Genomic DNA, 16,944 nt, shown 5'->3' on the forward strand with positions numbered 1-16,944 from the left:
ATAAATCTAGTACCCATCTAATACCATACATAGTTACTACAATTTTATTGACTATATTCCCTATGCTATAATTTGTATCCTCATGATTATTCTGTTACTACCAATTTGTACTTCCTAATCCCTTCACCTTTTTCACCCATCTCCTCAACCCCCCCCCCCCCGCCCCATCTGGAAATATCAAAATGTTCTCTGTATCTTTGAATCTGGTTCTGTTTTGCTTGTTTGTTTTTTAGATTCAATGGTTGATAGATATGCATTTATTGATATTTTATTATTCATATTTTTACTCTTTTTCCTTCTTCATAAACATTTTATGTGGTACTGGTTTGGTGGTGATACGCTCTAGTTTTTTCTTGTCTGGGATGCTCTTTATAGGTTCTTTACTTCTAATGAATAGCTTCGCTGGATAGAGTAACCTTGGTTTTAGGTCCTTGCTTCTCATCACTTTGAATATTTCTTTCTTTTATATGCTTTTATTGATTTCAGAAAGAGTGGAATAAAGAGAGAGATAGAGATAAAAACATCAATGAGAGAAACATCAATCGACTTCTTCCTGCACACCCCCTACTGGGGGTTGAGCCCATAACCTGGGCATGTGCACTGACTGGGAATTGAACTGTCAACCTCTTGGTGCATCGGGTGACACTCAATCCACTGAGCCATACCAGCCAGGCCTTGAATATTTCTTGCCAATATCTTCTGGCCTGCAAAATTTCTGTTGAGAAATAAGCTGACAGTCTTATGGGAGCTCCCTTGTCATCAATAACTGCTTTTCTCTTGCTGCTTTTAAGATTCTCTCTCTCTTTAATCTTTGTCATTTTCATTACGATGTGTCTTGGTGTGGACCTCTTTGGGTTCATCTTGTTTGGGACTCTCTGTGCTTCCTGGATTTGTATATCTAGTTCCTTCACTAGATGAGGAAAGTTTTCCACCATCGTTTTTTCACATAGGTTTTAAATTCCTTGTTTTCTCTCTTCTCCTTCTGGCACCCTCATGATGCAAATGTTGGTGCACTTGAAGTTGTCTCAGAGGCTCCTTTTACTATCCTCAATGATTTTTGTAATTCTTTTTTCTTTTTGCTATTTTGATTGGGTGTTTTATTTCTTATTTTCCAAATCTCTGACTTGATCCTTTGCTTCATCTACTCCATTGTTGATTCCCTGTAACATATTCTTCATTTCAGTTAGTGTATTCTTTTTTTTTTAATTAAATCTTTATTGTTCAGATTATTACATTTGTTCCTCTTTTTTCCTCCCATAACTCCCCTCCTCCCAGTTCCCACCCCACCCTCCGCCCTCACTCCCCACCCACTGTCCTCGTCCATAGGTGCACGATTTTTGTCCAGTCTCTTCCCCCATCTCCCACACCCCTTTCCCCCCCAAGAATAGTCAGTCCATTCCCTTTCTATGTCCCTGATTCTATTATAATCAACAGTTCATTCTGTTCATCGGATTATTTATTCACTTGATTCTTAGATTCACTTGTTGATAGATGCATATTTGTTGTTCATAATTTGTATCTTTACCTTTTTCTTCCTCTTCCTCTTCTTAAAGGATACCTTTCAGCATTTCATATAATACTGCTTTGGTGGTGATGAACTCCTTTAGCTTTTCCTTATCTGTGAAGCTCTTTATCTGACCTTCAATTCTGAATGATAGCTTTGCTGGATAAAGTAATCTTGGTTGTAGGTTCTTGGTGTTCATCACTTTGAATATTTCTTGCCACTCCCTTCTGGCCTGCAAAGTTTCTGTTGAGAAATCAGCTGACAGTCGTATGGGTATTCCCTTGTAGGTAACTGAGTTTCTTTCTCTTGCTGTTTTTAAGATTCTCTCTTTATCTTTTGCTCTTGGCATTTTAATTATGATGTGTCTTGGTGTGGTCCTCTTTGGATTCCTTTTGTTTGGGGTTCTCTGCACTTCTTGGACCTGTAAGTCCATTTCTTTCACCAGGTGAGGGAAGTTTTCTGTCATTATTTCTTCAAATAGGTTTTCAATATCTTGCTCTCTCTCATCTTCTGGCACCCCTATAATTCTGATGTTGGTACGCTTGAAGCTGTCCCAGAGGCTCCTTACACTATCCTCGCATTTTTGGATTCTTTTTTCATTTTGCTTTTCCGTTTGGGTGTTTTTTGCTTCCTCGCATTTCAAATCATTGACTTGATTCTTGCGCTCCTCTGGTCTGCTGTCGGGAGTCTGTATAATATTCTTTATTTCAGTCAGTGTATGCTTAATTTCTAGTTGGTTCCCCAATATAACATCGAGGGTCTCATTAGTTTTCTTGTAGATCTCATTAAGTTTATCGGCGGCTTCTAAACAGTTCTTGAGAGACCTTAAAAGTGTGGTTCTGAACTCTATATCTTCCATTGACAATTTTGTCCTGTTTCTTTGTCTCCGCATTTTGTTATGCTTCCTTGATGCACCCCCTAGTGGTCTTTGTTCGTGGTCTTATAGTTAAATCTTGATTGTTGTAGCTAATTCCAGGGAGGGTTTGACCTCCAGGCCAAGTGGCTATGAGAATCAGCTGTGTCAGCAGTGAGAGAACTTCTGTCCTCTAGGGAGGTGCTAATCTGGCGTTTGCCTGAGGCTATCCGGCAAATGCCTCTGTGCAGGGCTTGGGCGGGGCGGGTCGCACAGGATCAACAGGGTGGGCTGGAGAGAGCAGTTATGGCGGCTCTCAGTCCTGTCCCCAGGGGCTCTGCCTCTCTGAGTCCCAGCACCCGCTGCAAAGCTCGGAGAGAAAGCTGCACTCGCTCTGACAGAAGCCAGTCAGTCCCGCTTCTCCCGTTTGAGTCTGGGTCCCTAAAGACTCGCCCGGATCTGGAGCTCAGAGTCTGGGACTCTCTCCCGATTGAAAACGCCAACCGCGCCCTCCGCCGCCAGCCCGCTCCGCGCTCTCTGCACCTCAGAATTTGACTTCAGCACTGCGCCTCCTCTGAGTGTCCGTATGCGTTTCTCTTTCCTCCTAGTTGTAGGACTTCCACTCAGCCAGTGTTCCAGTGGTTCTGGGTGATGTCCGTTCCGTCTTTTAGTTTTACTTTTGAAGTAGTTGTTCAAAGCAGCAAACTCCGGCGTTTACCTATGCCTCCATCTTGGTTCTCTCAACAATAAAAATTCTCCAGTTAGTGTATTCTTAATTTATGACTGGTTCTTTTTCATGTTTTCTATCTCCATTTTTATGTTTCTGATCTCTTTGTTGAATTCTCACAAAGTTCATCTACTCTTCCCCCAAGTTCATTGAGCATCCTTATAACAAGTGGTTTTATTTCTTAAATATGCTTTAATTGATTTCATAGAGAAAGGGAGAAGAAGAGAGACATAGGAACATCAATGATGAGAGAGAATCATTGATTGGCTACCTCCTGCATGCCCACACTGGGGATTGAGCCTGCAACCTGGGGATGTGCCCTGACCAGTATTCAAAATGTGACCTCCTGGTTCATAGGTCAATGCTCAACCATGCTGACTGGGCTATAACCAGGATTTTGAAGTCTGTGTCTAGTAGATTGTTTGTCTCCATTTTGTTTAGTTCTTTTATGGAGTGTTGTTCTGTTCTTTCATTTGGGGCATGTTTCTTTGTCTCCTCATTTTGGCAGCCTCCTGGTGTTTGTTTCTAATGTATTAGGTAGAGCTGCCACATCTCCCAGGCTTGGTAGAGTGGCCTAATATAGTAGGTGTCCTATAGGTCCCAATGGCACAGCCTCCCTGATCACCCAAGCTGGGCACTCCAGGTATGCCCTCATGTGTCTGTGGGTTGTATACATCCTCCTGTTGTAGTTGAACCTTGATTGCTGTTGGCACAGCGATGGAAGGAATTTGCCCTCTGGCTGATCAGCTACAAGGACTGGCTGCAACCACTTGGAGGATCAGTTATGCCAGGGCCCACTCCAAGGAGAAGGACTTATTTCAGAAGGACTCTGGTGCCCACTGAGTCTTCCCTTGAGTGAGTCACTTGTGGAGGTGGTGGGATGGTATCTGAAGCTGTCTACTAGGTGCACTAGCTCTGGAACCTCTTGGGAGATGCAGGCCATGGTCAGCCACCTCCTGTGTTCTGCCTAGGGCCACCTGGCATGAGCTACAAAGTGATCAGCAGATGGATGCTAATTATGCTGGGTTTGGAGGTGCCCATGAGAGGCCAAGCTGCAAACCGAGGCTGGCGGCTGCTAGTGCCAGGTCTGCGGCCACTTAGCAAGAGATATGGGGCACACAGAAGCCAGATACTGTTTGTCTGAGAGGTTTTAGGAAAGTCTGAATCATAAGTCAAGACAGGCTGTTTGTATGGAAAAGCCAATGGAAATAGCTTGGGTGGGTCCACAACTTGGGTGGAGTGGGGGTCTAAGGGAATTACCAGGGTGGGGCAAACAGTGTTAACCAGATTGATGGAGACTCAGATATGGTGCCCATCTGTTGGCTCTGTGGGGTGAGGGCACAGAAAAGGAAAATGGCCTCTGCCAGCTCTTCTGTCTGGGAGAAAGCTGCCCCTCCACTCTTGTCCTGTTGTCAGACACTTCAGTTCCTCCCCATGTGTCCCTGGTGCCTTTCAAACTGTTGCCCCAGTGGTGAGCTCAAAACAATTTCAAGTATGTCTGTGTGGGGGCCCTTTAAGAAGAACTGCCTGGGACTCCAGCAGCCTCTGTCTTTCTCGGCCTCAATCCCCACTGCTTTTTACAGCCTGAAGTTATGGGTACTTATTATCCTTTGAATCCTGGGCTAGGAGGCCTGGTGTGGGTCTGGGACCCTTCACTCCTCAGGAGGGACCTCTACAACCTAGATATACCTCCCAATTTTTATCTGCCACATGTTGGTATGGGACCAGCTGGCTCAGCATCTCTGCCCCTTGTACTATTCACAATGTGGCTTCCTCTTTAATTTCCTATTTGTAGGACCTCTGTTCAGCTATATTTCAGGCAATTCTGAATGATGATTGTTCTGTATTCTAGTTGTAGTTTTGATGTGGTTGTGGGAAGATGCAAGTACTGCACTTACCTATACCACCATCTTGACCAGAAGCCCCAGTATAAACCTATAATCCCTGTTTTGATCAGAGGAAGGATCATTCTAAGATTTGTCCCCAGAGTACCTCACTGTAAAGCACACACCTGCTCTATGTGTTTTCTGTGGATCAGCCCTGCCCAGAACATGGTGGGGCTATTTGAGTAAGGGCACACAAGAGTCATTTGTCCCTAAGCAACTTATGATCTAGTTATTTAATGAAATACCAAAGGGTAAATGGAAAAAATAGGGTGACTGTTCTTCCAGCCTATGTTTCTCAGATCGTGATGTGATATTTTAGAGCTAGAAGAGAATTGAGAAATGGCTCGGCCCAACCCAAATTTTTAAAGATTTAAAGAAAGCAAAAAGTTCTGAGTGGTTAAATGACTTGCTCAGGGTGTGTCAAGAACAACACAACAACATATTAAAACATCCCTGTAGGAATATGTGTTTTCAGATATAAGGTTAGAGACTCGAGTATGACCAGGGTGGGTTACTTTGGCCACTATGAGAACACAAGGTATAGGAGGGGAGGCAAGGAAAAAAAAACTCAAAGGGAAAGGAGGACGTCTTTGGCCTGCTTCATACCTTTCCCAAAAGCATCCCTAGCATTTCTTAAGTATCCCACTTTTTTAAAATATCGGATAAAAGAGACTTTGATCAGCCTCTCTTCCAGGTTCCCTCCTTTCCAGTCAGTGAGTCATTCCTGGCCCTTTCTGGAGTTGAACCTGCATTATCTTCCAAAGGCAGTGGAAAATCAGATGGTTTTAGAGAAGCAGTCAAATTCAGAATGAAAATAAAAGATTTAAGCAGCTCAATTAGTCATTGCACAAACTAGCTCATACAGAAGTATACAAAACTGCCTCTGCATCTGGGCATTCACAGTAACTTGGTGGAAATGAGAAATGCACATACACTCAGTTATAACCCAATAAGATAGTTCAATGTAGGTTGAAGGGCTCAAGGGAAGGCATTTGAAAAAATATGGGGCTTGAGCACACAAAGGGGCAGGATCATCAGCAAGGGGGATGGGAAGACATTCCAGGCTTCTGGGCCAGGAGAAAAACATGAGCCACAGGTTCATGGACATGGTTTAATCCAGGAGGAACAGCGAACAGGAGACTGTCTGGAAGAGCCTTGCCGAGACCAATAGGAAACATAGGTGAGGTCAGATTAAGGAGGGTCTTAGGGGTAAGGCAACAGAGCACAGGCTTAATGTGCTCAGCCTCTGAAATCATGTACATTCTGGGAAAGGCTTGCTTTAACAGAAGTAACATCTGATAACAAGGAGCATGAAACATAGAAAGGAATGAGGAAACACTGAAGGCAGGGTGATATGCTAACTGTAACTTTTTAAAAAATATATTTTTATTGATTTCAGAGAGAAGGGGAGTGGGAGAGGGACAGAAGCGTTAATGATGAGAGAGAACCATCGATCGGCTGCCTCCTGCATGCTCCCCCACCTGGGACAGAGCCCGCAACCCGGGCATGTGCCCTGACTAAAAATTGACCTCTGACCTCCTGATTCATAAGTTGACACTCAACCACTAAGCAACACTGGCCGGGTGCTAACTGGAACTTTTGATAATTCCAGTGTTAACTAATTTCACTAGCAATGAATGAGACAAGTCTGAGAAATTCTGGAAGAAGAGACAGAATGTCATGCTGGATCACATTAAAGAAGAGGGGGGCACCAGGGTTCTGTCACTAGGACAGCAGTTGCGAACTTGGGAAAAGGAACTTATGCTTAGGGTACTAAACTTTAGATATAAGGAAACTCAGAAATTTCATGTTGGGTTTTTTCCCCTGCAAGTTACTCAGCTAGTTAGTGGCCAACCTGAAAGCACAACTCCGTGACAAACATGGAGCTAGGGCTTGAGTGACAGTTGGGTTAGCAGATGTTGCTGTCATATCCTGCCCATGGAGCTGTGGGTTGAGCTCTATGAGAAGTGTTTTCCTTAGAGAGCAATTACAGCGGGATGTGTCAAGGGCCAAGGTCCAGTGCTAAGGACACCGTGAAGTCAGGGCAAGTGGACAGTCAGGAAATGAGACACAGAAAGCTGTCAGAGTCGAGAGGGGAACTGTGGACTTTGCATTGTTACAGGTGACGAAGAAGAGCCAATTTTCAGGATGCCAGAAAAAGCCAAAAACAATGTCTAAGTAATAACTTTTGATTTGGCTTAAAGATCATTGGTAAACACAAAGAGAATAGTTTCAATAAAGTGGATAGAGAGATAATAAAATTACAGCAATTAAGAAGATAAATAGCCCTAGCCAGTTTGGCTCAGTGGTTGGAACACCGGCCCTTGGACTGAAGGGTCGCAGGTTCAATTCCAGTCAAGGGCATGTACCTCGGTTGCAGGTTCAATCCCCGGCTTCAACTGGGGCACATACAGGAGGCAACCAGTCAATGTGTCTCTCTCACATTCATGTTTCACTCTTTGTCTCTTCCCTGCTCTTCCACTCTCTCTCTAAAATCAATGAAAAAAAAATCCTCAGGTGAGGAGTAACAAAACACACACACACACACACACACACACACACACACACACACACAAAAGAAAGAAGATAAATAATAAGAAGATTAAAGGACTTTTTTGGTAGTAGAATATTTAGTGATTAACTTATCAAGAATGTATCAAAGCTACATCACATAAACAAACTGAAAGAAAAAAACCACATGGTCATATCAATTGATGCAGAAAAAGCATTTGACAAAATTCAACACCCATTTTTGATAAAAACTCTCAGCAAGGTGGGAGTAGAAGGATCATACCTCAACATAATAAAAGCCATATATGACAGGCCCACAGCCAACATCATACTCAATGGGCAAAAACTAACACCATTTCCCCTAAGAACAGGAACAAGACAGGGATGCCCCCTCTCACCACTCCTGTTCAACATAGTACTGGAAGTGTTAGCCATTGCAATTCGGCAAGAAGAAGAAATAAAAGGCATCCAAATTGGAAAAGAGGAAGTAAAACTGTCCTTATTTGCAGACGACATGATATTATACATACAAAACCCCAGAGACTCCATCCAAAAGCTACTAGACTTAATACATGAATTTGGCAATGTAGCAGGATACAAAATTAACCCCAAGAAATCTGAGGCATTTCTATACACCAGTAGTGAACTTTCAGAAAGAGAGATTATAAAAGCAATCCCGTTTACCATTGCACCAAAAAAATTAAGCTACCTAGGAATCAACTTAACTAAAGAGGTAAAATACCTCTACTCAGAAAACTACAGGACGTTGAAAAAAGATATAGAGGAAGACATAAACAGATGGAAGAACATACCGTGTTCCTGGATTGGTAGAATCAACATCATTAAAATGTCCATACTACCCAAAGCAATCTATAAATTCAACGCACTTCCCATTAAAATACCAACGGCATACTTCAGAGATCTAGAACGAACTCTCCAAAAATTCATCTGGAATAAAAAAAGACCCCGAATAGCTGCAGCAATCCTGAAAAAGAACAAAGTAGGTGGGATCTCAATACCAGATATCAAGTTGTATTACAAAGCCACTGTTCTCAAAACTGCCTGGTACTGGCACAAGAATAGGCATATAGATCAATGGAATAGAATAGAGAGCCCAGAAATCGGCCCGAACCAATATGCTCAATTAATATTTGACAAAGGAGGCAAGAACATGCAATGGAGCCAAGATAGTCTCTTCAATAAATGGTGTTGGGAAAATTGGACAGATATATGCAAGAAAATGAAACTAGACCACCAACTTACACCATACACAAAAATAAACTCAAAATGGATAAAGGACTTAAATGTACGACAGGAAACCATAAAAATTCTAGAAGAATCCAAAGGCAACAAAATCTCAGACATATGCCGAAGCAATTTCTTCACTGACACAGCTTCTAGGGCACTTGAAACTAAAGAGAAAATAAACAAATGGGACTTCATCAAAATAAAAAGCTTCTGCACAGCAAAAGAAACCATCAACAAAACAACAAGAAAACCCACTGTGTGGGAAAACATATTTGCCAATGTCATATCTGATAAGGGCCTAATCTCCAAAATTTATAGGGAACTCATACAACTCAACAAAAGGAAGATAAACAATCCAATCAAAAAGTGGGCAAAGGACCTAAATAGACACCTTTCAAAAGAGGACATTCAGAAAGCCAAGAGACATATGAAAACATGCTCAAAGTCACTAATCATCCGAGAGATGCAAATCAAAACAACAATGAGGTATCATCTCACACCTGTCAGACTGGCTATCATCAACAAATCAACAAACGACAAGTGCTGGAGAGGATGTGGAGAAAAAGGATCACTTGTGCACTGCTGGTGGGAATGCAGACTGGTGCAGCCACTATGGAAGACAGTATGGAGTTTCCTTAAAAAACTGAAAATGGAACTCCCATTTGACCCTGTGATCCCACTTCTAGGAATATATCCCAAGAAACCAGAAACACCAATCAGAAAGGATATATGCACCCCTATGTTCATAGCAGCACAATTCACCATAGCTAAGATCTGGAAACAGCCTAAGTGCCCATCAGTAGATGAATGGATTAGAAAACTGTGGTACATCTACACGATGGAATACTATGCTGCTCTAAAAAGGAAGGAACTCTTACCATTTGCAACGTCATGGATGGAACTGGAGAGCTTTGTGCTAAGTGAAATAAGCCAGTCAATGAAGGAAAAATACCACATGATCTCACTCATTCATGGATAATAGAGACCATTATAAACTTTTGAACAATAATAGATACAGAGGCAGAGCAGCCTCAAACAGATTGTCAAACTGCAGCAGGAAGGCAGGGGAGGGTTGGGGGGCAGGAGGTAGGGGGGTAAGAGATCAACTAAAGGACTTGTATGCATGCATATAAGCATAACCAATGGACATAAGACACTGGGGGATAGGGGAGGCTAGGGGACTGTCTAGGGCAGGGTGATAAAATGGACACATATGTAATACCCTTTGTAATACTTTAAGCAATAAAAAAAATAAATAAAAAAAAAAGAATGTATCAAAGCTAAACATCCCAAAATATTTGTGATTTTGTGACTTGAGGTTAGTGATACCTTATATAGGCACACACACACACACACACACACACACACACACCTTTTCTTGTATTGACCTATAAGGGATAGATGTTCATTTTAGCCTATTTCTAGCTCCTGAGATCTATCCTGGCCCTAACTTTCCTCTTGCTTATCTGTGTGCTTGTCTGCTCATTATTCTGTTTACATTTTAAATGTTCTTATAAACTGACATTAATCCTTTCGGGAATAGGTGTGCCTACATAAATGAGTAAAAAAATGAATGCCTTTCCTTTACAAAGGGTGATGTTATTGCTACTTTTCACTGTGACTCATGGCAGGTTTCATGGCCAGCCTGAACACATTGCATCTGAGAGACTGTTCCAGGAGCAGGCTTCTGTCAGCTCAGACCCTGAAATCTGGGCTGGCTCCAGGTCCCTTTATCTCTCCTTGGTCCCTCTAGTAGGGCCCTTGGAGACCTACTGTGCCATTTTAATTTCTTTTACAGATGAGACTCAGGGAAGCTAACCGACCTGATAAAGAACATACTGATAATAAATGGTAATCACACACTCAAGATTGGGTTGTTTCCAACAATTTACATTGGCAATTCAGCATGACTTTATGTATACCTATTTTTATTGGTGCTCTTTAAGTTCTGATCAATGTTTTGTTTTGTTTCTCATTAGGGGAAACCCAAACCAGAGAAAGGTTTTCTATATTCAAGAAGAAAGAGCCTAAGTCAGATAGGCAGATATTGACCTTAGAGTAGGGATGAGGAATCTGGAACTTGGAATACAGGGACCACATGGATACCAATTCCCTAAAATAGGCACTAGTGCTTGCACCTGCTTTCCTGCATAGCTTGGGCATGGTAGATGGATAGGTTTGCAAGCAGCAAGTGGGTGGATCCAGGTTTTGTAAATATATACAATTTTGGGGATCCCTTACAAAATAATTCAAAATTAAGAATCTATAATAATAAAAGTATAATATGCTGATTACACCAGACGTCCCGGATGAAGCCAAGGCAGCAGGGGCCCGAGACAGCTGCAGTGGCAAGCTGAGCCCCTTGCAGGAATTTTGTGCATTGGGCCTCTAGTAGAGAATTATAAAGCTCATAGAATAAGAGGGCCTGAACCTTAAGTCCCATTAGTTTTGTTTTCACTTCAGTTATAGTTTTTAGTTGTATAGATTTTAGTTGTATTTTCTGGAACAACAGCATTTTTCAAGTAAATTTTTATTTCCCTACAGAATTCCTAAACTTATGAAGACATTTAATGGGCAGCAAATTGATTGGGATGGAAGGATTAGCTAATAAATAGTGCTGGTTAACTTGCTTAGAAAATCTCTGGATAAATAAAAGTTGAGCATTAACAGAGAATGCATTCATTCTTATCTTAGTTCTTTGCAAGGAACTGAAATTGATAGTTATAACATTTTCTCCCAGATAGGGAATTAAAGCAGAATAAAAAAACAAGGCTTGCTGAAACCGGTTTGGCTCAGTGGATAGAGCGTCGGCCTGCGGACTGAAAGGTCCCAGGTTCGATTCCGGTCAAGGGCACGTACCTGGGTTGCGGGCACATCCCCAGTAGGAGATGTGCAGGAGGCAGCTGATCGATGCTTCTCGCTCATCGATGTTTCTAACTCTCTATCTCTCTCACTTCCTCTCTGTAAGAAATCAATAAAATATATTAAAAAAAAAAAAAAACAAGGCTTGATGGAAGTGCCCTATTGTTGGTGAGAATTTAAATCATATAGCCTTCACGGTAGTTTTAAGAATCAGAGCTCATCAGCAGTGGACAGGGAGAGCTGAGACCTTGAGGTAAGGCATCCACTTAATGAAGGATAGATGGGCTAGGAAGATACCACCTGCAGATATCTAGCTTCAAATAAGTCCTGCTAGCAGGGGTCCTGGCATAGGCAAGTCAGTCTGCAACTGGGAATTTGTAAGACTGAGAAAGGCAGAAGGTGATCCTCAACGAGACCCAGCAGGGACCTGGTAGCTGAACCACAGTATAGCATCAAGGGAGTAAATGAATAGATGAAAAATGACATAAGAAATAGAAAACTAAACATAGAGTACAGGAACATGGGCATAGGAGCCATATTATCCAGGTCCAATGCCTGGTTCCACTGCTTACTGGGTATGTAAAACTTGAGCAAGCTACTTAATCTCATAATACCTCAGTTTCCCCATCTGTCAAATGGAAATAATAATACAACCTATCACTCAAGGCTGTTGTGAATTTTAAATTATCTTGTTCATGTAAAGTACTTAGAACAAAGCCAGAACATATAATAAGCACTCAATAAATATTTGCTACTAGTATTCAATATATTATTCCTATTCCCATTTATTATTAGTCTTGGTTATTAGTAGGGATAGAAAATGAAAGGTATCATGAAATAAGGTTGGGTTGTGGTAAACCAATGTTGAATACAAGCTAAAGTTGTGATAGATAGGATAGAAACTGTGAGCAGGACAGCCTGTTGGTAGAGAAAGTGAGAAGACATACAAAGAGACAGAGAAAGCAGAGATTCTGGGGCTTTGGTCCCTAATGCACACCATTTCCAGTAATTGTCTTAATATAATAAACCCATTTTCTTGAGATCCTCCTTGCAACCCAAGAGCATAACTAAAACAGAGCTACAGGCTGGATGATATGTGATGCTTGGACTCAAAGAGTTCTCTGTTAGTGTTTGCAAACTAGCAATTCCAAAGTAGGAATGTATGCCCAATGATAGTGTCAAAATATACTTTAACTTCTTTGGAGAAGTGAGAGAATGGTGTAGTCAAGGAGGGCTTCCTGGAGAAGATGATGCCAGTGTGCGTCATAAACTATTGGTAGGAGGGTGTGGGGAAGGAGTCATAAGAATTCAGACAGAAGTGCAGCAAAAGAAGAAGGCCCAGAGCCAGAAATAGCCTGGTGTGTATCCAGAAGGGCAGACCAGACTGCTGGGCTGCTAAGTGTAAGGAGGGCAGCACATGCCCAAAATGGATTTGAGGAATGAGTGGAACTTCATTCAACAAATACCACTGAACATTCCCCATGAACAGGCACCACTGAGAAAGCAGGCAGAGAGCTGTGAGTGAGAGTGGCAAGGCTCCCTCTGGGAGCTTGTATTACCATGAGGAAAGCAAGCACCATCAAGTTAACAGGAAAATAGCAAATTTTAAACAGAAATTAGAACTATGAAGTAAAAGAAAGCAGGATATAAGGATGTGGGAAAGTGGGGGAGGCTATTTTTACACAGCCAAAAGAGATGACATTTGAGCAGAGACTTGAATAAAGGGAGGAGGAACTTTCTTGGGAGCTTCTCAGAGTAGATTCAGGAGAGAGATTATCTCGGCATGAAATAGGGCAGAGCTGGTTGAGATGAAGATGAGGAAACAGTTCTTTAACATTTCTGAGATAAACTAGTCAGGTCTCAGTGACTGTATAGATGCAGAGCATGAGAAAAAGGGATGCACCCTGCCAGCGTGGCTCAGTGGTCGAGCATTGACCTATGAACCAGGAGGTCACAGTTTGATTCCTGGTCAGGGCACCTGCCTGGGTTGTGAGCTCAGTCCCCAGTGTGGGGCATGCAGGAGGCAGCCAATGAATGATTCTCTCTCATCATTGATGTTTCTTTCTCTCCTTCTTCCTTCCTCTCTGATATCAATTTAAAAAAAAAGAAAAAGGGATGGATGGAGAACAACTCTGAGATGAATGCAGGAGGAAAAGCAGGTTGGGATGAAAGCTAACAAGTTGTCTTCTAGAATAACATGAAGGTAGTATGGTCCCTTGTATGGCAGTGTCCTCAGCAAGGAGATCTGGAGCTGCAGCAGAGGCTAGGCTAGAGTTGTGGACTAGAGAGGGAGTGGTACATGGGTGGTCAATGAAGCCATCAGCATCACTGAGATTGCCTGTTAGTCAACCAACAAGTATTTAGTGAGCACTTACCAAGTGCGACAAGTCCTGAAGGAGCTTTTTGTCTAATGGGGGCATGAAAAAAAATCTTTACACAAGTAAAATTATTTCAAGTACTGATGGCAGGGGATATGAATAAGTAAAAATAAGGTCATGGGATAAAGAGTATTAGAGGGGAGAGGCAGTGGCGGCAGGGACTGAGTTAGCTATGGTGCTGAGAAGGTCCTCTGTGAGGACATGATGCTTGAATTAGAAACTGAGTAAGAAGGACACTCCCCTGTGAAAATCTGGATAAAGACCCCGTGAAGCAAAAGAAGTTATAAATTTTTAGTTACTGAGATGGGAGTGGAATTGGTATGTCTCAAGGACAGGTGAAAGGTCAGAGTGCCCGGGACAGAGTAAGTGGGGCAGGCTGGGTGGAGGAAGATGACAGAGGACAGGGTAGGCCAAGTTGGGTTTTATCCTGAGGGATGTGTAGAGTGAGTAGATCCGAAGGCTGAGGAAAGATTCCTGAAGAACACCTGCCCAAGGAGCAAAGGGAATGTGGTGTCACAGCATCAGGAGAGAGTCATCTATTGAGGAGCAAGTGATAAATCCTCCAGGAGCAATGAACTTTCATAACACAGAATGGCTCCTTCTTTGTGAAGCACAGAACAAAAGGATCATTCAGCTCCACCCACAGCCTATCATAAGCTAAAGGCCCAAGAAGGAGCCCATTTGTCCTGCCACATTTTTTTAGTTTCCTCTTCCAACAAAATAGCTTTAGTTTTACATGGTGATATGTACGTCATCATGGAATCAGTATCCACAGTACTGTTTTCAGAGAGCTGCAAAAAATATTTCAGCATCATATGCAATCACTGTGCAAGCCTCAGCTAAGAATAACATCTCTGTCAACTTACTCCAACGTTACTTTTGCATCTAGTCCAGTGATGGCGAACCTATGACACTCGTGTCAGAGGTGACACGCGAACTCATTTTTTTGGTTGATTTTTCTTTGTTAAACGGCATTTAAATATATAAAGTAAATATCAAAAATATAAATCTTTGTTTTACTATGGTTGCAAATATCAAAAAATTTCTGTATGTGACACGGCACCAGAGTTAAGTTAGGGTTTTTCCAAAATGCTGACACACCGAGCTCAAAAGGTTTGCCATCAGTGATCTAGTCCATGCCTCTGTGGGGGAAGCTATCTTTAGAAGTTTTATGGATTGCCAAGCCACATGATGGACTGGACTGTAACTGCCTCTCTTGATCCACAGGCACAACGCTTCGCTTGGACGTCTGGGATGGATGGAAGGAATTTCTGATGGGTTGTCTCCTCGGACAAAAACTTAAAGTCCAACGCTATTTATCAAATGAAAAACCGGTACTTAAGTATGGAGATAAAGCAAATGCTAAATTAATTTAAGTAATTTTTTAAGTAACCCTAAATTTTCATAGGACTGTGAGTCTATAATTCACTCCATGGCTGGTGTGCTGCTCCATGCCAGTTCCAGTTAGCATGTCTCAACCAGACCCCATTATGGAGAGATTTGTAGAATGAGGAAGCAGGGATGCCATCAGAGCTAACAGCCTTTGGGGGAAGGATTGCAATTCGGGTACACATTCCTCAGGAAACACTATTTAAATGGGTGACTAGTTTGGTTTGGGTATCAGACTTTTAACATCTCTTTTTAAAGCCATCAGAATAAGTATCTTCTCACTCTCACATTCAATTATTCTTTAAAAAATACAACACATTCGCTAATTGATTGGCTGAAACATTGGCTGCCTCTTCCTAAGCTCCCATATAAATTTTCAAGCTGCATTTAATACAACATTCATACTTTTGCAGTACATGAAGTGAAGCATGTGAGGCCTGGCCGTGGAGGTGGGTAGGCTCAGAAAAGTTAATGTATCTCTGCAGCTTCCCAAACGCTATATTACCCCTTTGTTTTCAATTCAGTGGTATTGTAGTATTTTAGAACAGTGCCCCCTTGTGGGTGATTTAATTATGCTGTACAGAAGCCCACATACCCACCAGGAGCTCCAAGGGCTCTGTGAAGTGACAGATTGGAAAGCCACCATTTGCAATTTTACAAAATATTCAACTATTTTAGATTAATTTTTTTCATGCTCTAAATCCAAAGAAATAGTTGTGCTACATTGTTACATATAGTGCATATTTACTGAGTACTTTGTAGCAGGCACTGTTCAATTTTATGAGGTAGATACTATTTTATCTTTTTTTTATAGATGAGGAAATCTATAAAGAAAATGTGCCCATTGTCACACAGCCAGCAAGGACATGACTGGGTGTTGGATCCTGACAATTTAAATCTAGTACTCATGTGCTTAACCATCTCCATTTGACTTAATATTTAAATAAAATGTAAGAGCTTGGTGACTATAAATGATCACATTGAAAAGCTCCTTTTATTCCTCTACCCAATTAACAAATATCTATTGAGCATTTGCTATGTATTATGCAAGATCATGTGAATAAAGCAATTAACAAGACATAGTCCATGCTCTTAGCAAACTTACAGTCCAGTAGGGGAAAGAGAAAACCAGTAACCAATTCCTGAAGAAGCAGAACTGCAAAATGTTTGAGAGTACCAACTGCAGTGCCCATCTGATAGGTTCAAAGCCCCACTCCCTCAGTGTCCAGTTGTGTAAACTTGGGCAAATTATTCCATCATCTTGTACCTCAGTGTCCTCTTGTATAACATGGGAATGATAATAATGTCTATCTTATAGAACTGTTTTAGAGATTAAGGAATTAGAGAGCTGTCTGGCAGGTGGCAAGCAGGATACAAATGTTAGGTACTGTTATCAGTCCATGGGAAAAGTGTTATGACATGGGCACCATGCAAGATGATATGGGAATGTATAATATGGAGAAATAACAGACTCAGGGGATCATCTTGAGAAAGAGAATTGAAATTGAGGCCTGAAGAGTTGGTACTCAGATAAATGGTAGGGAGAAAAAAACACGTGTTCCAAAACAGATGGACCCACATGTACA

The 16,944-nt window shown here is 41.8% G+C and overlaps 1 protein-coding gene across 1 annotated transcript in view; it reads left to right on the plus strand.

Annotated features, from left to right (window-relative positions):
• The window catches only part of ANKUB1 (ankyrin repeat and ubiquitin domain containing 1), a gene marked incomplete at both ends in the record, with an annotated part of 114,168 nt that overhangs the window by 69,762 nt on the left and 27,462 nt on the right, over positions 1 to 16,944 (plus strand). Inside the window, one exon of the mRNA XM_081087444.1 lies at positions 15,197 to 15,311. Coding sequence (XP_080943570.1) covers positions 15,197 to 15,311 — 115 coding nt within the window. The remainder of the gene's footprint in view (positions 1 to 15,196; positions 15,312 to 16,944) is intronic.

This window comes from Myotis nattereri (assembly GCF_964212035.1).
Source record: "Myotis nattereri genome assembly, chromosome: 3".
Lineage (NCBI taxonomy): Eukaryota > Metazoa > Chordata > Mammalia > Chiroptera > Vespertilionidae > Myotis > Myotis nattereri.